Source organism: Anabrus simplex, chromosome 1 (assembly GCF_040414725.1).
Source record: "Anabrus simplex isolate iqAnaSimp1 chromosome 1, ASM4041472v1, whole genome shotgun sequence".
Classification (NCBI taxonomy): Eukaryota; Metazoa; Arthropoda; class Insecta; order Orthoptera; family Tettigoniidae; genus Anabrus; species Anabrus simplex.
In genome coordinates, this window is record NC_090265.1 from 1340765204 (window position 1) to 1340789724 (window position 24521).

Consider the following 24521-nt stretch of genomic DNA (forward strand, 5'->3'; position numbering starts at 1 on the left):
ATAGCGGGAGGGCAAGGATGAAATAGGTTCATGGAGTAGTACCATTAGCGTGGAGTGTTGGTAAGGTACCTTCAGATTGGACAAAAGCAGTAATTGCACCTATATATAAGCAAGCGAACAGAAAGGATTGCACCAACTATCGAGGTATCTCTTTGATTAGTATACCAGGCAAAGTATTCACTGCCAATTTGGATGGGAGTGTGCGATCCAACGGTTGAGAGGAAGTTGGATGAAATCCAGTGTGGTTTCAGACCACAGAGGGGCTGTCAGGATCAGATTCTCAGTATGCGCCAGGTACTTGAAAAATGCTACAAGAGGAATAGGCAGTTGTGTTTATGTTTAGTAGATCTAGAGAAAGCATATGACAGAGTACCGAGGGAAAAGATGTTCGCTATACTGGGGGACTATGGAATTAAAGGCAGATTATTAAAAGCAATCAAAGGCATTTATGTTGACAATTGGGCTTCAGTGAGAATTGATGGTAGAATGAGTTCTTGGTTCAGGGTACTTACAGGGGTTAGACAAGGCTGCAATCTTTCACCTTTGCTGTTCGTAGTTTATATGGATCATCTGCTGAAAGGTATGCATAGCAACAACTGTGTGTAAAGGGAGGGAATAGTGTACCTTGTAGTGAACTGATGAAGTGAGAGCAGCTTGTAAACGTAAAATGAAGGCTTATCAGAAATGGCTCCAAACAAGGGCAACAATTGCACGTAGATGAAAGAAACAGAGTGAAACAAATAGTTGTTGAATCCAAAAAGAAATCGTGGGAAGATTTTGGTAATGACCGGGAAAGGCTAGGTCAAGCAGCAAGGAAACCTTTCTGGACAGTAATAAAGAATCTTAGGAAAGCAGGAAAAAAGGAAATGAACAGTGTTTTGAGTAATTCAGGTGAACTCGTAATAGATCCCAGGCAATCACTGGAGTGGTGGAGGGAATATTTTGAACATCTTCTCAATGTAAAAGGAAATCATCCTGGTGGTGTTGCAAACAGCCAAGCTCATGGGGAGGAGGAAAATGATGTTGGTGAAATTACGCTTGAGGAAGTGGAAAGGATGGTAAGTAAACTCCATTTTCATAAAGCAGCAGGAATAGATGAAATTAGACCTGAAATGGTGAAGTATAGTGGGAAGGCAGGGATGAAATGGCTTCATAGAGTAGTAAGATTAGCATGGAGTGTTGGTAAGGTACCTTCAGATTGAACAAAAGCAGTAATTGCACCTATCTATAAGCAAGGGAACAGGAAGGATTGCAACAACTATCGAGGTATCTCTTTGATTAGTATACCAGGCAAACTATTCACTGCCAATTTGGATGGGAGGTTGCGATCCAACGGTTGAGAGGAAGTTGGATGAAATCCAGTTTGGTTTCAGACCACAGAGGGGCTGTCAGGATCAGATTTTCCAGGAAGGCAAACGATTCGGACAAGTTTCGGTGATAGTTTGGGGTGGCATCAGTATTGATGGCCGTACGGATCTTATCGTCGTCCGTGGTAATCTTACCGCTGCGGGATACATCGAGCAGATACTGCTACAGCATTTTTTGGTTGCTGCATATGGTGTTGGCCCTAAATTAGTACTCATGCACGACAATGCCAGGGGTCAAGTAGCGCGCATCACTGGAGATGTCTTGCGAGAACTGGACATTCAAGAGATGGAATGGCCAGCAATGAGTCTTGACGTTAATCCTATCGAGCATGTGTGGGACAGACTTGACAGAAGTGTTCATGGGCGTCCTGTTCTACCACAGACTCTCCAAGACCTCGAGCAGGCTCTCATTGAAGAATGGGATGTGATACCGCAACGTGACCTCCGTCGACTTATACGGAGCATGCCACGTAGGTGCCAAGCTGTGATAAATGTTCGTGGAGGACATACACCATACTGAAGCTCTCCAACTGTGATAAAAAAATCCACCCTGGAGGACTGTTATCACTTTGTTTTCGCTCCTATTTGGACACTTCCGTTTGAGTTCTGAAAATGAATGCGAATCCGTCGATGTTCTTTTGTATACTTCAACGGTAAAGAATAAAAGTTTAGTTGGTAATATACCTGGGTGTGAGGTATTGCTTTGTGGAGCATGGCATACGTTCAAAAACATGTTCCCCTAATTTTCTTGAACTGTGTATCAACATAATTCTCGGCCTAGAACGGTTGGCCTTTTCTGGATATATTCTGGTCAATGATTTCATTTTCACCCGGCATTTTCTTTATAGGTTTTATTTTTTTCTGGCTTTATGGTTGTTTCTAATATTATTTGCTAATGTTCCATGGAGCTCAAATTTTCATTGCTGGATTGTCCAACTCCATGGCTAAATGGTTAGCGTGCTGACCTTTGGTCCATGGGTTCTCGAGTTCGATTCGTGGCTCCTCGGAGATTTAAACTGTCATTGGATAATTCCGATGTCTGGGGGACCGGCAGTGTGTGTCTTCTTCGTCATTACAATGCATCTAGACAGCGCCCCATTCTCACAAACACGCAGGTCGCCTACACGGTGTCAACTCAATAGACCTACAACAGGCCTCTTCGGAGCCCACACGCCATTAAAGATTATTGTTGGACTTTTTGTTTGTTGTGTTGTTTAATTACTGTATATTGTGTTCAGTTAGATACTACACAATACGTTGTTTAACCTTAAATTAGTCAGTAAGCCGCACTCCAGTACATTTCTTCGAAGTAATGTATTACTTGGTGGCTGATTGCTATGAGAAAATTTGTTCTTGTTAATAATATTACAATCAATTGAATCATTATTATTTAACTTTTGTTTAACTCGCCGCTTAAAGTAGGCAATATTTCACAAAATTAGCCATAATCGCGAAGTAAATATACCTATATAGGCGGGTCGCATATTATTCACGAAATGGCCTTACTGGTAAATCAGTGTATTTTTTAAAGTCAATCTAAATGAAATTCCTGAACATATAATATTTTATAGCATAGTAAGCACTGAGCTACACTTGTCTAAAAATTATTCTCAAACTATGTTGAATTGTGTATCGGATTGTTACTTTAATATAGACTATAGTTTTTTGTAAACCGTGAGCACCCTGCAGGAAACTATTTTAACCCCTTTCTACATAAATTTACGTTTTGTGCCTGGTACTTGACTAATCCGCTGAACGTTCACTCAGCACTCACTCAAGTTCTTTGAGAAGCGTTATTGTTCCTTTTGGATATCTGCTCTACAGACTCCTCATCTGTCGAAAGTAGTGCAGCAGGCTAGTAGAAGGAGGAACCTTTCAATAAAATGAGATAGTAAGTGTTATTATTAAAAGTCATTGTATAGGCCAGGTTTAAAATGAAAACACTGAACTTACCGGGAAACCTGCAGGAGCGTCGCCGGTGTTGACAGCGTAGATGTGCTGAAGTATCTTGATTGCCTCTTCAGGACAGCCATTCTCGAATAGAAACTTGGGGCTCTCGGGGAAGAAGAGGAGCCAGAGCGCGAGCAGAAGACTGGGTAGCGAACAGATCAAGACGAATAAGTTCCACGAGTCGAAAATGAATTCTTCCGACTCGAAGCGCACCTGCAGCGGGATCAACAGCCAAGCCAGACCTAAGACAAGTGGAAGTGACAACTTTAACACTGAGGGAAAAATATACGAATACAATGTGCAACAACTCTATCCATAGAGTATAGCAGGTTCTGATAATAATAAATGCAAAGGTCCGAAGATCCAATCAATCCTCATGGATAAACTAAGGTGACCCATAAGTGGTTGGATCCTGGTCTTCAGAAGGGTTTAGAATATTATATAAATCTGTACTTTTTTCTGCTACAAACGAATTACCCAGATAAACCATCAGAACTGGTGTTAACTTGTAGTAGGACGATCATTTCCTTTCCACATCTCCGTCAACCAACAGCGTGTCGACACCTACCTAAGATTGAGCGCACTGACTTTCAGTCAACACACCGCCATCAACAAGTTAATGTCGAGAAATCTATAAAATAAGTTTTGTCTGTACTTTTTAAAAGCGGGCATTTCTCTGTCGGTACTGTAACCGTACGCATGTACGATCCCCGAGTTTTTAGGTTAGAAAATTTTCGTATATAGTTTTCAAGGTTAAAATCATGTAATTTTGTTTATTTACAATGTAAAAACGTAATATTATAAGAAGAATGTATAGTTAGGGAATATTGCATATGTTCATCATTATATTTTGTATAAATTTCTTCTTATAATATTACGTTTATACATTGTAAATAAACAAAATTACATGATTTTAACATTACCAACTATATACGAAAATTTCCTAACCTAAAAATTTGGGGATCGTACATACGTACGGTTACAGTACTATACTACCTAGTATGCAAATGGTTAGAGTTGCAATTCTCTGTGACAGGTAGAACGGCCAGCAGAGTGCATTAGTGTTGTCCGTGTTTAGTGTTGTCCCCAGACCTGGCAGGGTATATAAGGGGCGTGAACAGCATCAGATTTTGAGTCTCTAGGTCATATCCTGACCAATCATGATCTTTACTAAACTCGGCCACAAAACAATCCAGCCTAGATACAAAATTTCTTTCAGAAATAGCACTCAAAGCCTACCGAAGATAAGTACAATAGCTGTTAGGTAGTAAATATAGCAGGTGATCCGAATAAACTCAATATCATTAAAATTATTAGAACAGCCACATCTGAGGAACTAGAGCAAACTCGTCACTAAATGTGAGCTTGTCTATTTCACACGCCATAAGAATATCTTGTCCATCAAAGTAGTCAATGATTTGTTTATATATTACTTTCACATTTAAATATACAGGTAGTGTCATTGTCAATGTATTATACTGATAATTAAAAAGTCATCCAGTATGAAAATGTCATTATACTTAACCCACTTTTCCACTTAAAACATCTCAAAAAGTCATTACGTCTGTGATATGAAATATTTTACAACTAGTACTTGCCTTTATGGTGACTATTTCGTTCATGAATCAGTGATCAATCCGGTATACATAGGGTTGGCGGCAGAGAGTGCATCCAGCCATAAAACTGGGTCAAATCTACATAAAGTGCCGACCCCAATAAAATGGAGGGAAGGCCAGGTATAAGAAGAAGACGACGACGGAGGAGGAGAAGAAGAATAAATAAATAAATAAATAAATAAATAAATAAATAAATAAATAAATAAATAAATAAATAAATAAATTCAACTCGAACTTCAAACTGTCTCAAGATAAATTCTGGAATTCTCCTCCTATTACTAATGAAAATTATGTATTTTCTCTAGTCTTCAGTCAATTTTGTCCCAGAATGAGAAACGACATTTAACCCGCAAGATATTTAACTTATGTTTTATTTGTTGACGGCTTCTATGGTGTACTAGTTAGTGTGATTAGCCGCCACCCCTCGGAAGCCTGGGTTCGATTCCCAGCTCTGTCACGAAATTTGATAAGTGGTACGAGGACTGGAACGGGATCCACTCCGCCTCGGAAAGTCAACTTAGTAGAAGGGTCACGATTTCCACCTCGGGCATCCTCGAAATTGTTTTCCGTGGTTTCCCACTTCCTCTCCAGACAAATGTCGGAATGGTACCTAACTTAAGGTCATGGCCGCTTCCTTTCCTCTTCCTTGACTATCCCTTGCAATTTTCCAATCCCCACAAAGCCCCTGTTCAGTATACTAGGTGAGGCCGCCTGGACGATGTACTAGTCCTTCTCCCCAGTTTTATCTCCGACCAAATGTCTCACGTACCGGGTGAGTTGGCCTTGCGGTTAGGGCCGCACAGCTGTGAGCTTCCATCCGGGAGATAGTGGGTTCGAACCCCACTGTCGGCAACCCTGACGATTTTCCGTGGTTTCCCATTTTCATGCCAGGCAAATGCTGGGACTGTACCTTAAATAAGGCCACGGCCGCTTTCTCCTCACTCCTAGGCCTTTCCTATATCATCGTCGCCGTAAGACCTATCTGTGTTGGCGCGACGTAAAGCAAGTTGTAAAAAAAAGTCTCACGTTCGAGGACACTGCCCTTGAGCCGGTAGTGGTGCGATCTTTCGCTGAGTCCTGGGGAAAAGCCAACCCTGGAGGGTAAACGGATTAAATAATTTTAAAAAAATAAACAAAATAGTGTGAACACCACGTTGTAGTTACAGTAAAGAGTTGAAATGCCAAAGATAATGCAGAAATATATATTATATAACTGTTGTGTGTGTCCTCCGCACCTGAAGCTCCGCGCCTACAAGCTCCGCAGCCCGCCGCATCACCGATGTTTCCAGAGACTACGAGGTGACTGCACTGCGCCTGGCATGCTCGTCTGTGACGTCAGCCAGCGCTATATAAGGAGCAACGTTCCTCGCCTCTCCAGGACTACCCCAGTGTCCAACGAACAGACCACACCGCAAGTCAGACACGGAGGCATCCTCTTTAAAATGTGTTTGAACAGGTGGACTGATTTCTGGCCGTGAGGTCTCACCTCTGGACATTGCCTCACTTTCCCTGATCCCCGTAGCCACGTCGAGCCCCAAGTCAAGCATTCAGCTACTCCCTCAAGTCCTCACCAGTGCTCCGACGTCAATCTTAGCATTCTACTAATTAAGAATATTAATGCAAGTTCCTTGCAAGTCTAAGCCTAATACTAGCTTCCCGTTAATACCAACTCGCTGCGAGTTACACTCGTTATTACTCAGCAGATAGTTTTCGACTATCCAAGGACATTCTCATTGGAACAGACTATCTCATCAAGATAGGATTGAATGTGTATATAGGACTCTCACTTTGTATAAATGTATATACGCCACAGACCTTCAGTCTACCTTGCAATATCAGCATTAACTACATGCAATTAATCAAGCTTCAAGAAAAGTTTAGTTATATTTCTTGTAAATACTGTATAAAACTATTGAAGCAATAAACTTTATGTTGTGTTACTGTATACCAAGTTCCTTGTATACAACAATAATATTACCATTAACATATTGGTATCCTCATAATTTTATTTTATGGGGCAGCCTTCATATTCAAAGAGAATCAATTTTTACTAAAGAATTAGCAAAGCACAAATTCGCATGTAAATCCTAAACATAAAATATATTAACGCATATCGGTGAAGATGAAGATTACCTGGTAGGATAATGACTCCTATTGTCCAGAACATCTCCATCCAACACAGAATCTTCTCCCGATACTTGGTTGCCTGGAACTCGCCCAGGTACGGATAGCATATGCCCATGGCTCCTGTCAACCTGAAAATAAATCGCATAATTCAGGTGATATGGCATGACAACATAACTCAAAACTGCTTTTTAACCATAAGCTTAGTAACGGACAAAAAGTTTCAAGTTCTCCCGTCTCGCTAGCCAGTTGCTGAAAAGGGCCACGCTGAAACTAATTGAAAATGCTCTATTGAAGAAATTAATTTACCATTATTAAAACAATAGTGAAACTGATTCAACCCCGTAAAAACTTTTATCATCACTACTTAATAGATGTCAGCTATGGTGATCTTATTTAAGGGTTCCTAGACGTGAAACCTGCTTGTTTTAAGGCACATTTTACAGGTTCATATTTAAGAAACCATTATTTGTTCCAAAACTGACAACCATTGGCCAACATTTAACATCAACTAGAGAAAAATTAATAATAATAATAATAATAATAATAATAATAATAATAATAATAATAATAATAATAATTTTAATGGCTTTACGTACCATTACCTACTTTTACCGTTTTCTGGGACGCCAATGTTGCAGAATTTTTGTTCCGCAGGAGTTCTTTTACGTGCCAGTGGGTCTACTGAGACGAGACTGACGTATCTGAGCACCTTCAAGCCTGCTACGTTGGGGTTAGAGGGCCAGCGCCTCAACCATCTCAGCCACTCAGCCCGGCAAGCAAAATAAATTCATCTCTCTACCTCCCTTAGTTCAATAACAGGATGCAAACAGCTAAACAGATCACATTTGAACATTCAAATTTAAATCAAATTTGTAGGTAAAATGTTTACAGATGATATTGCTTTGTGAGTTATAATTCATTTTGTGCAAGTCCAGCTTCTTTTCTGAATAGTAAGTGTATTTATCTTCAGTTCAGAGAGCTCTGGGTTCGATTCCCGGCCGGGCTGAGAATTTTAACTGCGTACGATTAATTTCACTGGTTCGGGGACTAGATGTTTGTGTGCATCTTAAAATACTTCTATTCATACACACACAACACCTCACGCATTTCAGTAGGCTTGGCAGACTGATTTGTAATGGCAACTTCTGGCTCAGTGAGGAAAGCAACGGGAAACTGTCTCACTCCTCATTTCCGTAGCATGCTTCTTCAGTGACACCTAGCCTCTCTATGACAGCTGTTGGTGGCGCTGTAGAGGATGAAACCAGCCCTCGGGCTGAATACCCAACATACATACAACACTTCACATTACTATTCAAAAGACCTACACATCTGGCGAGCCGAACTTGTCCTCGGCCGGCAATAAAAGCCATACGCCATTTCATTTCACTAACCAACACAGAAACACACGGTAGCGATATGTTCCTTCACATTAGGTTGGCGTAGGTAAGGGCATCCGACCGTAAGACTGAGACATATCAATTGCTCGTCCCAAAAACTGGGAAAAGAACATGAAGAGAAGAAGATGAATTCTTTTTGTGGAAGTTAATAATACTAGTTACTACTAGAGCTGTGCAGTGAGCGAGTCTTGAGCTCATTCCATCAGGTTTTACCTCTACTCAGCTCGTTTGTTCACAGAGCGAGCCTGCTGCTAGAACGAACAGAGAACGAGTGAGTACAGGCTCGAACAACACTCACTGCTGCTCGGCCGAAATGGGTGACATTGGAACAGTGAGCAGTGTGAGTCAACGTAAACTCTAAACTCGATAACGGGCTCCATATACCACACCACTCAGTTGTCCAGTCCCTCAATGAGTTATCAAACTACGAGTTGTTGCCTTGTTTTTGCTTCACATGTGTGCATTACGAATGTAGTGGCTGTACAAGATGTTCGGAGAGCCAATGCATGTGGTAGCGGTGTGTCAATGAGTGAGTCACTTGAAGTTTCCGAGCTGCTCGATCTGTCCAGACACGTTTCTGCGCATTGTGATGAGATAGCAAGGACAGTTCGGTAGACTCATTTCTTCAGTCCCTTTGTCCTTCCAAATATTCACTGAACAGGGTGCTCGAGCAGGAAGTTCTAAACGAACCTAGTCTGAGAGGGACCCATTTCCTGTAAATGAGTTCGAGCAAGTCTACATGTCGTTTTGCACAGCTCTAGTACCTTCAATGAAGATCTGCAAAGTGTATTCGAGAAGTATTTTAGCCCACTAAAATTGATTCTTAAAAAACGAAAAGATCACCACTCCACCAAAAATGGAAGTGGTCAGTGCCTTATTACATATATTTTGGTAAAAATATATACATTTTAAATGTCTTACTTGTAGCTTTTATGAATTAATTATTAACGGCGTGTAGCCTCCATAGGGTCCTGGTTCAAGTCTTTCGAGCTGATGCGTCTGTGAGGATGGGGCCTTACCTAAGATGACTTCTAAAGGTGAACATAGCAAAGGCACCCAGCTCCAGAGCCGTAGGAATTAATGAAAGTTAAAACTCTCTGACTCAGCCGGGTATCAAACCCGGGAGCCCTTGGACCAAAGGCCGGAGTGCTAACCATGTAGTTATGGAGCCGGACAAATTCGTATCCTCTTCCCGAGGTGGTGCAGCTCTATTTTAGGCACTCCCCCCCCCCCCCAAATGGAAGTGAGTAGCATGTACAATTTTAAGCATATGACCAGCCCTCCAGCCATTCTTAAATCTCTGGCAGTATCGGGAATGAGCAGTGCCGAGCACGGCAGCTAATCGTACTAACTGTTACGTTACAGAGGTGAACTACGCAGTAAAGAATAGTAGTGCCGAGTCTGATAGCTCCAGCTCTTACGGTTCCTGAGGAAAGTGCAGATATCTAAAGATTTTAAAAAAATTCCACTTCCAAAACTGTAATGTTAGCTGACAGCTGAGGAGGAGCGGCAGTGGTACCATCACATTTAAATAGCTATTTAAAGTAGCCTACACTTTCGAAACAAAAAGACATTCATATGATACATTTAGCATTCAGTAAAGGTTACTCTATCCATCTGACAGTGACATAGCGGCCCAGGTGTAGAGGATTCGAGTGCCGTCCAGACGACACCTCGTAATCTGCAGACCTTCAGGCTGAGCAGCGGTCGCTTTGTACGCCATGGTCCTTAGGGACTGTTGCGCTATGGGGTTTAGTTTGCTTTCTAGCTCTATTCAGCGAAGTAATAAAACCAAAATGTGAAGTTATCTTGAATTTTCACGTCCAGCTTTACAAATACATGTTCTAATGCTCGGTTTAGAAGAAATAAATTATCTTATTTAAAGAGTCATTATTTTTATATACGAGGGCCGTAAATAAAGTATTGATAGAACGCAATATTTAATGAACTAACAAGTACAAATGCATTACATTCTTTCAATGTAGTCGCCTGCAAAGTCTATTACCTTTTGGCAAATGTCGGGAAGCCATTGGGGACCGTTGGCAAGTTGTTCTGTCTCGATGTCAGCGACGAAGCGCTCTATTGCGCGGAGTACTAGATGCCATGTCAGGAAATCGGCGGCTTCGGAGGGGCTCCTTCAACTTCGGAAACAAGTCGAAGTCACAAGGACTCATGTCTGGTGAGTACGGAGGGTGTTCCAAGATCTCCCAATGCCACCGTTGCAATCAGAGCTTGACATTGGTTGCGGCATGACAACGTGTCATGCAACCCTTTAGGGCGATCGCATCGCATTAAACTTGGACGTTTGCGCCGCATGGCGGGAAGCAGATGTCGCTCCAGAAATCGGCAGTAGTAGTCATTGTTTGTTCTTCATGCACAGCGAGTGTAAGAATAACTCCCTCTTAGTCGTATGCCACAGTTCACCTGACCGGGTTCCTGTCGAGATTTCTGTGGACGCGGCGAACCTGAATCATGCCATTCATTCGACTGACGCTTTAATTCAGGCTCGTGCCCACGTCGACAATACGCTGCAGAAATGCGTCTCCTTTGTTGCGGTATATGTCTAGGTGGATGTCAGCCTGTGCATACTGGTGCCATTTCTCTACGTCGGTGAGTTGATGTGGAACCCAGCGGGACACAATTTTCCTCATGTTAAAACATTTCGTCAGTATGCGCCACACCGTTTGATGACTGAGACCAAACCCTACGGATAATTCCTGGACAGTCCATCGATTCTCACGGAATGAGACCACACACGATGTCAATCTGATCTTGAGGAATGAACGGCCGACCTGTGCGGTGCAAATCCGCAGTCTTATTCCGACCCACACGTTCTATACGGTAACGCATTCTGACCACAGGCTTCACGTAATCCTCTATAACATTACGATGCATTTTTACCACGGGCAACCTCGATTTTAATCCACGAACGCAGATCACCTTTTGAAAACATGCTTTAAAGCGGCAAAATCGACACTCTTCACTTCAACGCCACACAGCAACAACACTCCCAACTGGATGCCCGACAAATGCACACTACACATCGACAACAGCGCCGCCTGACCGCTCCCATATCCTATTTGCGCATTCTTAAAAATTAAAAACATTCAACGGGTTGAGTACGACCTTCTGAACTCAAATTGGCGGGTTCAGTTCTGGCTGCCAGTATTCAGTATTCGGAGATAGTGGGTTTCATACCACACTATCGACAGCCTGAAGATCGTTTTCCGTGGTTTCCCACTTTCACACCAGACAAGTAATGGTGCTGTACCTTAATTAAGGCCACGGTTGCTTCCTTCCCATTCCTAGCCCTTTTTTATCCGATCGTCGCCATAAGACCTATCTGTGTCGGTTCGACATAAAGCAACTTGTAAAACAAAAAGCAATCTGGATGACGCCAATGATGTTTGAAGGTCCTCAGATATGTCAGCGTTGTGTCGATAAATGTACTGGCCCTTGGAAGAACTCTTATAGACAAAATTCCGGCATCTCAGTGTCTCTGAAAATCGTAAAAGTAGTTTTGTCTGTTAGGTCATCAGCCCGGAGGCTCGTTGAATCCCTAAATAACACCAGCACAGGTTTAGCGATTATAGGGAAACAACTACAAAAACTAATGTGGCGCTAAAACGAGACATGACGAGGGGACAGAAAGTGCTATTGCAGCAGGACTGGTCCTGTGAGTAGGCCTAGTGTCTTTCATAACATCCTGAGTGGCTCAGACGGTTGACGCGCTGGCCTTCTGAACCCAACTTGACAGGTTCGATCCTGGCTCACCACCAACCTACTACGCTGGCGTAGCAGGGGGAGAGGTGATACTCTCACGTGGCGCGTCCCAGGTGGCGGAGATGGGGGTCCTAACCGGCTTGCCGGCGGACTTGAGTGAAATAAAGTACCTCTCGCGGACCAAACACACTACCCCCTGCGGGTGGGGGACGCACATGTAGAATACACCCGCGGTATCCCCTGACTGTCGTAAGAGGCGACTAAAAGGGACCCAAGGGGCTCTCAACTCGAGAGTGTGGATTGGCGACCACGGGGCCCTTAACTGAGTCTTGCAACTGCTTCCACTTACTTGTGCCAGGCTCCTCACTTTCTTCTATCCTGTCCGACCTCCCTTGGTCAACTCTTGTTCTTTTCCGACCCCGACGGTATTAGAGCATTCGAGGCCTAGGGAGTCTTTCATTTTCACGCCCTTCGTGGCCCTTGCCTTTCTTCGTTCGTTACTTCATTTTTCGAAGTGACGGATCTCTTCTTCTTCTTATTATTATTTTTTTCTCTCTCTTTACCCCCTGTGGGTGGGGGACGCAGACGAAAAATACACCCACGGTATCCCCTGCCTGTCGTGAGAGGCGACTAAAGGGGGCGACCAAGGGATGATTGTCTTAGAACCATGAAACTACTTTTGATTAGTACCATCACACGGGGAACACCATGGGTCGCCTGTACTTGCGAGTAGTACCCCTATATTAGGTACGAAATAGGTTTGTGATTAGTATCAGCAGAGAGTTGGTTTCCCTGTGGGTGTCCAGTACCCGTGAGTCGTACCCATGTGTACAAGACCGCGAGTCTGGGCGTTGCCTGTGAGTTGTACCACTATATGAGCGACACCGTGGGTCTGCGTTGCCTGTGATTAGTACCCACTATGTGAGGAACACCACGGGAGTACCGGCGCCCGTGACTAGTGCACCTAGGTGTGGAAACTCATCGGTTTGCGTTGGCTATGAGTGGCGCCATTGTGTGAGAAACACCATAGGTCTGCGTTACCTATGCGACGTACAATACTTGTGAGTAGTACCATCATGTGTGGAACACCGTGAGTCTTCGCTACTTTTGATTAGTACCCCGACATGACAAATACCATGTTTCTACTTTACTGGCGATAAGTACCATTCTGAGGGGCCTTTAACCTGGATTTTGGACCCCTTTAGTCATAAAGCATCCTCGATTCAGGATTGTGCTTTATAAGTGGTCCCTTGGTCAGTAATACTATTATTTATGATCTTTTTTTGAGTCGGATCCACTTTTTTTTCCTTTTTTGGGTTCATGTCCACCCATTCACTCTTCATGACATTTTTTTATTTTGGCCAGTGGATGATTTTAACCTTTTTGTTTGTCATTTCATTTCGTACCATTAGGGGCGGATGACCTCGATGTTAGGCCCCTTTAAACAACAAGCATCATAATCATCATCATCGATCCTGGCTCAGTCCGGTGGTATTTGAAGGTGCTAAAATACGCCAGCCTCGTGTCGCTAGATTTACTGGCACGTAAAAGAAGTGCGGGACTAAATTTCGCCACCTGCGTCTCCGAAAGCCGTAAGAAATTAGTTAGTGGGACGTAAAGCAAATAACATTTCATAACATCCACACATACGAGTTGTGCTCAATATGTCATTAATCTGCACCATTCATACCTCAGCAGCGTCCATATTGTCACAATCACAAATTACATTGAGACTACGGTAGAAGGTATTATTTTCCTCTGCGAAAAGTACTGCATCTGCTAACAACTAGCAGCACGCGCTAAAATTCTTTCATTAAACGTAAAACCAACATTATTATTACAGTATTATTATTATTATTATTATTATTATTATTATTATTATTATTATTATTATTATTATTATGCCGCCTCTGTGGTGTAGTGGTTAGCGTGATTAGCTGCTACCCCCGGAGGTCCGGGTTCGATTCCCGGCTCTGCCACGAAAATTTGAAAAGTGGTACGAGGGCTGGAACGGGGTCCACTCAGCCTCGGGAGGTCAACTGAGTAGATGTGGGTTCGATTCCCACCTCAGCCATCCTCGAAGTGGTTTTCCGTGGTTTCCCACTTCTCCTCCAGGCGAATGCCGGGATGGTACCTAACTTAAGGCCACGGCCGCTTCCTTCCCTCTTCCTTGTATATCCCTTCCAATCTTCCCATCCCTCTACAAGGCCCCTGTTCAGCATAGCAGGTGAGGCCGCCTGGGCGAGGTACTGGTCATTCTCCCCAGTTGTACCCCCCGACCAAGAGTCTGAAGCTCCAGGACACTGCCCTTGAGGCGGTAGAGGTGGGATCCCTCGCAGAGTCCGAGGGGAAAACCGAACCTGGAGGGTAAACAGATGATGATTATTATTATTATTATTATTATTATTATTATTATTATTATTATTATTATTATTATTATTATTAGACGGAAAGCAATATTGCTCTCGGCCTTTAAAACACTATGTAGGTGTTGAGCGGATAGCCTATCGTAATGTCACTCGGCGTTCCCATGAAATGCTCATTGCTTCCTTAAACAATGAAGACTAGAATAGTAAATATGATCACGTCTTACCCGAAGCCATTGAAGAAGCGGAAGAACATGAAGAGACCGAAATACTGCGAAATACTGGAAGCGATGCCGCATACAGCATCCAGGACAAGGGCAGCAACCAGAACGTACTTCCGACCTTGAGTGTCGGCAAGACATCCCCAGAAGTACGAACCCACCACCATACCTGTAAGAACACCATGATGTACATTCTGTGATGAAGTGAATACTCCATATTTGCACATTGCAATAAATTACAGATATCGTAATTCCAAAAAGAATATTACAGTATTATTAAGCAAAAGCAAATGATCTTACATATCTGAAAGATATAATTACCAAACCTCTGAACTTTGTAGTGATTTATTCCATCCTAAGTCCCGCGAGTCATAAGTTAAATAATGCGGTAATTAAAATCAAATTCTATAAGAGCTAAAATCGCATTATCTGGAAGGTAGAACATAATGTGGCCTATTGTAGCCTTGAAATTCAGATTATTTAACGTGGAAATATGTAGAAAAGGAAGGCAGACTGTTGCAGTATCTACTCATGCTATCAAGTTCATTAAACTTTGGTAAACTTCTTTTTTCTCTCTCTTTACCCCCTGTGGGTGGGGGACGCAGACGAAAATTACACCCACGGTATCCTCTGCCTGTCGTGAGTCTGGCATTATCCATCCACATGTGACCAAAGAACTTAACTCCCCTCTTCCTGATCGTATCCGACTTTCTTTCAGATTATTGTAGAGGTCTTCATTCTTCCTCTCCGATAACCATAAAAGTAGTTAGTGGGACGTAAATACAATAACATTATTTCATTCTTCTTGTGTTTCAACTCCCCATTTTCGGATGGGCCCTAGATGTTTCTTAGAATTTTTCTCTAGCTCATGCATTTCTCCTAATTTCATACAGAACATACACTCCGTAGCATAGAAACATTCTGGTTTAATTACTGTGCTGTAGTGCCTGATTTTAGTTTTGATGGAGAGACTCTTCCTGTTATAGGTAGGAATAATAATAATAATAATAATAATAATAATAATAATAATAATAATAATAATAATAATAATAATAATAATGTTATTTGCTTTACGTCCCACTAACTACTATTTTAAGGTCTTCGGAGACACCGAGGTGCGGGAATTTAGTCCCGCGGGAGTTCTTTTACGTGCCAGTAAATCTACCGACACGAGGCTGACGTATTTGAACACCTTCAAATACCACCGGACTGAGCCAGGATCGAAACTGCCAAGTTGGGGTCAGAAGGCCAGCGCCTCAACCGTCCGAGCCACTCAGCCCGACGTTATAGGTAGGGCCGATGACCTTAGATGTTAGGCCCCTTTAAACAACAAGCATCATCATCATCATCATCATCATCATCATCATCATCATCCTGTTCTAGGTATCCTTGGTCAGCTGGTAAGCTGTTCCAATTTCCTTGCTCTTCATTTATCTGTTTCCTTGTCTAGATAATTAATTTGAATTACTTCCGCTGTCAATTGTCCATTATTATTATTATTATGACGATTATTATTATTATTATTATTATTATTATTATTATTATTATTATTATTATTATTATTATTATTATTATTATTATTCAAAACTAAACATTCTTACATATACAGTATATTCACTAAGTTGTATCAGATACGAACTTGAACCTGCCTTGATGAATACAGGTAAAAGGTATGCATTGATATCGTTGACAATGTTACCCAAGTAGATTTTTTCTTCAATGTTTTAGGTTCAGAACACGTTCGAGAAGCAAAATTCACATAAATGTGTCATCAGGAATGCCAATAGTATTTTAATTGCCATTTCAGAAGTAGCCGAGTATAAATTCCCATAGCAAACAAACCTGTATAAGAAAACACTTTACCGGGCGAGTTGGCGGTGCGGTTAGGGGCGCGCAGCTGTGAGCTTGCATCCAGAAGATAGTGTGTTCGAACCCCACTGTGGGCAGCCCTGAAAATGGTTTTCCGTTGTTTCTCACTTTCACACTAGGCTGTAGCTTAATTAAGGCCACGACCGCTTCCTTCCCAGTGCTAGCCCTTTCTTATCCCATCGTCGCCATGCGACCTCTCTGTGTCGGTGCGACGTAAAGCACATAGCAGAAAACACTTCACAAAACTTGTATTTTATTTTTCTACTTGTCTTCAGATCTGTTATTTCCTCTTTGAATATTCATCGAATGATTGCTGTGAATCCAGAATAAACAGGCAATGAAAATATAAATTCTTTAATAAAATGAAAATCGACAGCCTGTTTCCAGTCATTCGACCGGGTTAGGAATGGAATGAATGAAGCCCCATCTAGCGGCGAGGATAGGAATTGTGCTGGCTGCCGAAGCCTGTCGCGCTCCTCTGGGGCAGTGATTAATGACTGACAGATGAAATGAAATGATACTGGAGAGTGTTGCTGGAATGAAATATGACAGGGAAAACCGGAGTACACGGAGAAAAACCCGTCCCCCCTCCGCATTGTCCAGCACAAACCTCACATTGAGTGACCGGGATTTGAACCACGGAACCCAGCGGTGAGAGGCCGGCGCGCTGCCACCTGCGCCACGGAGGCTCTAAATTCTTCAATACCCTCTCCAAAATAAACCTTGAACTTCTTATGGTTAGATTTCCAAACGTACGTCAACAATTAATTATTGGACCTGTTACCTACTAAGTCTAGCTCTTTCAAAGAGTCTTACGTGATCATTACCGCGGGACTTCTAGTTGTGCGTGAAATTCGAGCCACAGGGAGGTGAATATTTGTTTCTTCTAAAACAGCCTACACTCATTGGCCAATACATATTTTGGATGTAAATTACCTTCTTTACAATGTTCATTTTTCGCCCAACATTTTCGGTTCAGTTCATCAACTTACGCTTCCATTCACTGTCACTGCGAAATACCGGCCATTATCTCCAATTGTATTTCAGTCCAAGGCTTCAATTCGTTAGTAATACGAGTAGGAGTCTGCGTAGGATTGATCTCTGATGTAGTAAGAGTGAAGCTTGGAGGACAAAAGGACTAATGTCATACCGAGGATGCAGTCACTCCTGCCATAGTTTTGTGGAACTATATCTCCTGAAAAATTTCGCCCTACCATGTACTCAGCTGAGTTGGTTCGGCGATAGCTCGTTTACTGTATACACCCGCAGTAATGGGAGCAGGAAAGCTCCGGCCTTGTTAGCCGTATCAGGAAAAGTGGACATTGCTGGGAATGGAATATCCAGTTAGAACCAATCTATATCTTTACAGCTACCAGTCAATAGATGATATCACAGTTGACATTTCGGAAGGAAAATATTAGTTATGGGATACAAAGTGCAGCCGAAATAGACTATATCGCATCATTAGAGCGCAAAGGGAAGAGTTTTACACCAAAACTGTAACATTTTCTTCTTCTTCTTCTTCTTCTTCTTCTTCTTTCCTACCACTACAAGTCCCCTTCTCTAGCATAACGGTTAGCACTGTTATCTGCCATCGTCGGGGGCAGAGATTTAACAATGGCAGGAGAGCTGGTATATGGTGAAAATAGTACATGCAACTCAGTTCCATTGATGGTGTGCCTAAAATGAGCTGCAACACCCTGGGACAAGGTCAAACTTGTTTTCTACTACTAACAATAATAATACACCAGCCGGCCGGAGTTGGTTACCCGATAGAGCGCTGCTGGCCTCCTGTACCCAAGTCGGCAGTTTTGACTCCGGTTCGGTGCGAAAGTGTTTGAAGGTGTTTTAATAAACCAGTCTTGTGTCGGTAGATTTACCGTCACATTAAAGAATTTCAGCTTCTCCAGAAACCACAAATGTAGTTAAGGCTGGCTAGATACATAGACAGAGAGATCTATTTATCATCACCGAGCTCGATAGCTGCAGTCGCTTAAGTGCGGCCAGTATCCAGTATTCGGGAGATAGTAGGTTCGAACCCCACTGTCGGCAGCCCGGAAGATGGTTTTCCGTGGTTTCCCATTTTCACACCAGGCAAATGCTGGGGCTGTACCTTAATTAAGGCCACGGCCGCTTCCTTCCCACTCCTAGACCTTCCCTGTCCCATCGTCGGCATAAGACATATCTGTGTCGGTGCGACGTGCGACGTAAAGCAACCAGCAAAAAAAACCAAACAAAAAAAACAACTATTTATCATCAACAGGTTAATTTCCCAATTAAAGACGGTTCAATAAAACATATTATACAACAAATACACCTTAAATAAATAACACTAATTTCCTAAAATAATAACCAAGTTCAAACTAAATCTAGAGGTCTTTATGTATGCATATTTAAAACATCTTAAATTAATTAATTAATTAAATAAATAAAACTAAATCTCCGTAAATAATTGACATTATTAAACTACATATAGTAACATTTACATATTTACATATTTTACAGATAGGGCCTTACATTCATGAGGTCATTAGGGCACGCCTGATTTTAGAAAACTATAACTATAACATTTACGGATTTGTAAGACAAAACAAATACCTATTTTAATGGAAAAAGTTATAAAACTGTGATAAAGTACCAAGGATGAATTAATAAAACACTACAAAGAGCATTACAAAATACATTACATACATACATACATACTATACATAACATATCCTGATATATTAGCACAACTCGAATTTTACCAAACTTAACATAATGAAATATCCATGATTTCATGTCCGCTGAATATTAAAATGCATTCCTGTCTTTCATATTAACCAAGAAGAAAAGCAAGCCTGCAGGTTTACGTGACTGTTCATATCGTGATCAGAACCACGGAACTTCTTGTTGTACGTGGAATCCGAACCACAGGGAGGTGGATATTCGTTTCTTTTCAAAAATTCCACACTCATTGGCTAATATTCGAACCGCAGCCGCTTTAATGAGAATTCAGTGACAATGTTACTCGACTCTCGACTTTTGTAAAACCATGCGAAATCCCTCAATAAACTGTCAAGAATAGAGGACACGTTCAGGCTGACATTTAGCCGTTTCTGCTTAAGAGCTTACACAAGAGCTTTCAAATGTCCCCAAAAATAAAAGTCTCGTGGGTTAAAATCCGGAGAGCGTGCAGCCTAGCACCTCTACCTATCCATCTGTTACAACATAACCAGACGGAACCAAGAGACCACACAAGCACAGTACTCCAGATCTACATCAGTGCATCCGGGATTCAATCTGACAGCGGGCTGATGCTTGTAGTAATGCTAACGGAGGACATTTTGAACATTTCATGTGATATACTGGTAAATTCTGTACTTGTGTGTTGATACAAGTGTATAATGGACTAGTATAACTTGGAATAATTCTCTAAACCCATGGGTAAATAGTGAAAATATCGAGCTCGATTAGTAGGTAGGTAAGGATATTCTGCCCGAAGGCAGGTCCGAAGCTTCGCAGAGGTGTGCCTGAGCCGGGGTTTGCGCACGGTAGGGTGGCCAGTTCCTTTCCGCTCCCCGATTCCCTTACCCCCACCAACAGCGCGTGGCAAACCATCCAGATCTTGACAAAGCCCAACGTTGCTTAACTTTGGAGATCTCACGGGATCCGATGTTTCAACACGGCTACGGCCATTGGCGTTTAGTAGGTATTATTATTATTATTATTATTATTATTATTATTATTAGCAGCAGCAGTAGTAGTAGTAGTAGTAGTAGTAGTAGTAGTATGCCTCGTGAGGTGTGGCTATGAAGTTGTTTACGTCTATTATTATTATTATTATTATTATTATTATTATTATTATTATTATTATTATTATTATTATTATTATTATTATTATTATTATTATTATTATTATTTACGAAGTTATGTACGACAGGTTGTCAGTGCGGACCTTGTTCGGTATAAATTGTGGTCGTATTATTTATTATTTTTGTGTTGCATGATCTGTCTTGTAGCTTCCACCGAAGTCCCAGTCAACATCCATGGCTGTGACAATATGGAAGTTGCTGGGGTATGGGTAGTGCTGAGTAATGACATTCAGAGCATGACTAGTTCATCTGAGTGTTATGAAAGGTGCTGCTCATAGGGTCAGTCGTGCTGCAATAGTACTTTCTGACCCAGTGAGGAAAGCAATGGCAAACTACCTCACTCCTCATCTTGCCTAGTACGCCTCATTTTGGTGCTGCCATTGTTTTTTGGGGGGTTTCCTTATAACCGCATAACCTTTGGTGGTGCTATTTGAGGATCCAACCAGCCTCTGGGCTGATGACGTAACAGACAGACATGATCTGTCTTGTGTAAAAGGACATGTGAGGTTATGTCACGATACTTTGCTGTATGTTTATTAATACGACTTTAATTAATGTAAGAACACGTAATTAACAGTATATAATTTATGATTACCTGTAAATATGATGTATAAATACGATGTAATGTTGTGGAACACAGGGTAAGATTCTAGAACCAGGCACCTTTGTCACTCGAGTTTTACAGAATGTTCTATTCATTTATACATAGGTTATTGGAGACTCGAGAAGATACTAGAAAGCGTGTTGTGTCATACTTTTCTGTAAGCCTGGCCAGCCAAGGTATATACAAGGGCGGTCTTGGGAGTTGAGTTGAATTGATAACGAGAATCATTAGTCGAGTTAAGTATGTGAACTTATGTTGTGGTTTTGCCGTTGAAGTGGTTATGTTGTGTTCCGTAGTTGGTTGACCTGCTAATTGATTGAGTTCAAGATGGTGGTTCACTAATAAGGTGTATATAGTTTGTAAACAAAACAGTGTACACAATACACAGCATCTCATGTGTGCGGCTTTGTGAATACGATGTTCCCCATAATTAATGTAGCCTACTATGGAGAGTTGTAGAAATTAAGTTCTAATATGGAAATAAAGCCTTTACTGACCCATATCCATATTACACATTTCCTTCTTCTACGTGTGAGGAATGTGAAAGCTTGCCCGTACATTGTTGTCACATCCTGCGTAATAGATACATACTAAATAACATATCCATTACATTGGTTATATATATATGCATTCAACGTTTTTCCTTGAATTCATTGTCATGTGTACGGGTATATCAGTTTAGTTCTTAAGAATGATACTCTAGAGCAGGGCCTCCCAGGGTGTATGCACCAGTGCATTGCGCGGTGCACGGTGCAAAAGACGACTTCGCTTAATTGACCAGAGTGCAGACTCCCCACTCCTCGATTTGGAGCAATAGCTCTTTCTCTCTCTTCCCTTACGCCTGTCTCTCTCACTTCCTCCGTAGCGCTCCAAATCCTAGCCGAGTTGAGCCGAGCTAAGCCGAGTCGCCCCGAGACGATGCGCTGGTCCGAGCCAAGGCGAGTGGGACCTCTGCGCCTCAGTTTACACGCGTGAGATTTTGGGCGTTTGAGAGGCCCTGCTCTAGAGTAGTGCGGATGATATACAAGCGATGATAATATGAGAAAAGTACTATTACAAATAGTTTCAATATCTTGTCTGTACTCACCAAGCATGGGGGCCGCAGTGAGCCAGCCCTTGTCCTCTGACGTCATGTCGAAGTCACATTGAGCCGCCGGAAGTACGAATGACAAGAGTGTGATGCCTATAGCAGTGTCCATGTAGATCATCCCGCAGAGCGCCAGTAACATGTAGTGGAATTTACCAAACCCTAGGAGCATGAAGGAATTAAGGTACACACATAAACTGAACTTAACTCACTGAGGTCCAGTGTTTCACTTTGAAGACAGTGATGTAATCCCATTTTTAAAATAATGTCTAGGTCTCAGTTAGTAAATGTATTACTGAATCCTGTAAATGGCTAGAAATATGCTTGTTTCTCAGTAAAAAGCTGGACTCTTACTACATCGCCTATACCCCCAAAAGTACAAAACAATTTGCTATGTTGAAGCATATTTTATAGTTTTCTCTTTTAAGTCATCATGCATATAAATATGGTCTGTGCCTCCAAACATAAACTAATAATAGTATCCTCAAAATATTTCGATATTAATAGAAATGTGTATAATACAATTGGGGTACATACAGTCCATTCTTGGACCTTGTCTTGCAAGACGACTGCTGCCCAGCCAGATGGCCTGCAGATATTGGAGGGCACGTGGTTAACGTGAAGACATCCCCGCCACATTGCGCAAATGGGTTTGCTGCCTCTTGCATCAAACAGCTCCTCAGACGGTCTCACAAGACTGAGTGACTCTTGTCCCAGCCCTCAGTCCAAAACAAAAACCCCTGTGCTGGCCGGGAATGGTACCCAGGAGCTCCGCGTAAGAGGCAGGTACGCTACCACTATACCATGGGGCTGGCAATAGAAATTAATAGAGATTTATGTATTTATTAAAATACATAACGTTTTAAGATCTAGTGTCCTATTTTAAGGATGATACAACTAAGTACATAATTTTACAAAATAGTTTGTATTTTTTGGGATAAGATGAAGAATGATTTTAGTTTATAAATTTTGGTTGTCTATATGCAGCCATCCTGATATTCCTCTAAAAATTTAAAATATAATAGATTAATTTGGCCTTTAATGGTTAAACGTAGCTAATATTCCTTAACGAATTAACAATGCAGCTGGTTACCACCAAGTTATTGCACAAATTGAACTCCGATACATAGTCTGAATTTAAGGGTGTTTAAATGTGACGGACCTGTCTCAGTATATTTGCACATACGTTAAACAACCCGTTTCATGTTAGGATTTCAGTAGTCCTACACCCAAATAATAAGGCTCCTGGCAGTTACGGAGGTATTAAATGCACTGCAATATCTCGTCAATGAAACTTCACACATAAGATATACAGTAGTCCGTGAATCTGTGAGTGTCAGAAAGTAAGCAATGACCACGAACTGTAGGATGAAAGTAACTGGCTATTATATTAATAGAAAACTGACTCAGGATAGGCTCCGAAGAGGCGTGAACCAAACTTTGGTTTGTTGTCTCAACAGTCATTATCAAATGACGTAAAAGTTAAGCACCTAGAAATAATTATTGAAATTAAATAACATTCCACACCCCGTGATGTAATATACGAGAAAGTTTGGTAAGATAGTAATATCATAACTTACCGGTTTGAGATAAAGCCATCTCAAAGTCGGCGCCATGTTTATCGTACTCGAGACCTGAAAATAAACCAGAAATGCATTTTAACTCTAATAGAAAATGAAACTGTATTATAAGGTAACACTACACAATGGAATTTTAAAGAAATTTTAAACTAGGGCTGTTTATTTCATAGTGATAACTATTAATTACAACCAATATAAAACGTCTACAGTCCCTCGTCGTAATCCCCACCATTTTGTAGAACCCTTTACCAGCGAAGTGGAAGCTGTAGTATCCCTATAGCAGCATCTGTTCTCTGGATGGTGCGCATGGAGCGCGGAGATTCGGGAACCGTTCGGAAGTGGATGCCAGGAAGTGGTTCCTTCATCTTTCGTATCAAATCAACTCTCGAACAATCTGGGTTGTATTCGTTGCCAGCAAAATACCAACAAGCTGCGCCCCGTCATTACTGAAACAAAGGCAACCTGGCCACACGCTGTCGTCCGTCAGTGACCCACGGCCACAGTTTGGCACAACCCTGAATCCCTGCAAGCCCGCATGCCTCACGGAGAACTTCATGACACAGAAGCGGTGTACGGCCGCGGACACACTCAACTTTAATCACGTGACTTTCATTTCAAAATCCCGGGGTACGATCAACGCCCGCTTTGGTGAGAAGCGAGCGATGTCATCACTCAGCTATAACGTCCGCAATAGATAATATATATAGTATATATGTATATTTTGCTAGGGGCTTTACGTCGCACCGACACAGATAGGTCT

The 24521-nt window shown here is 41.9% G+C and overlaps 1 protein-coding gene across 2 annotated transcripts in view; it reads right to left on the bottom strand.

The window, feature by feature from the left end:
• Positions 1-23830, bottom strand: part of LOC136878770 (synaptic vesicle glycoprotein 2B) — a 45879-nt gene extending 22049 nt beyond the window's left edge. Inside the window, exons 1-5 of one of the 2 annotated variants that reach the window (XM_067152238.2) lie at positions 23762-23830; positions 22182-22343; positions 14774-14936; positions 7067-7188; positions 3321-3559 (exon numbers count right to left, since the gene is read on the bottom strand). In XM_067152238.2, coding sequence (XP_067008339.2) covers positions 3321-3559; positions 7067-7188; positions 14774-14936; positions 22182-22343; positions 23762-23780 — 705 coding nt within the window. In that variant the 5' untranslated portion in view covers positions 23781-23830. Of the gene's footprint in view, positions 1-3320; positions 3560-7066; positions 7189-14773; positions 14937-22181; positions 22344-22718; positions 22835-23761 lie in introns of those variants that run through there. The other variant, XM_067152246.2, reaches the window with a different exon arrangement.
• Positions 23831-24521: the final 691 nt, after the last annotated feature.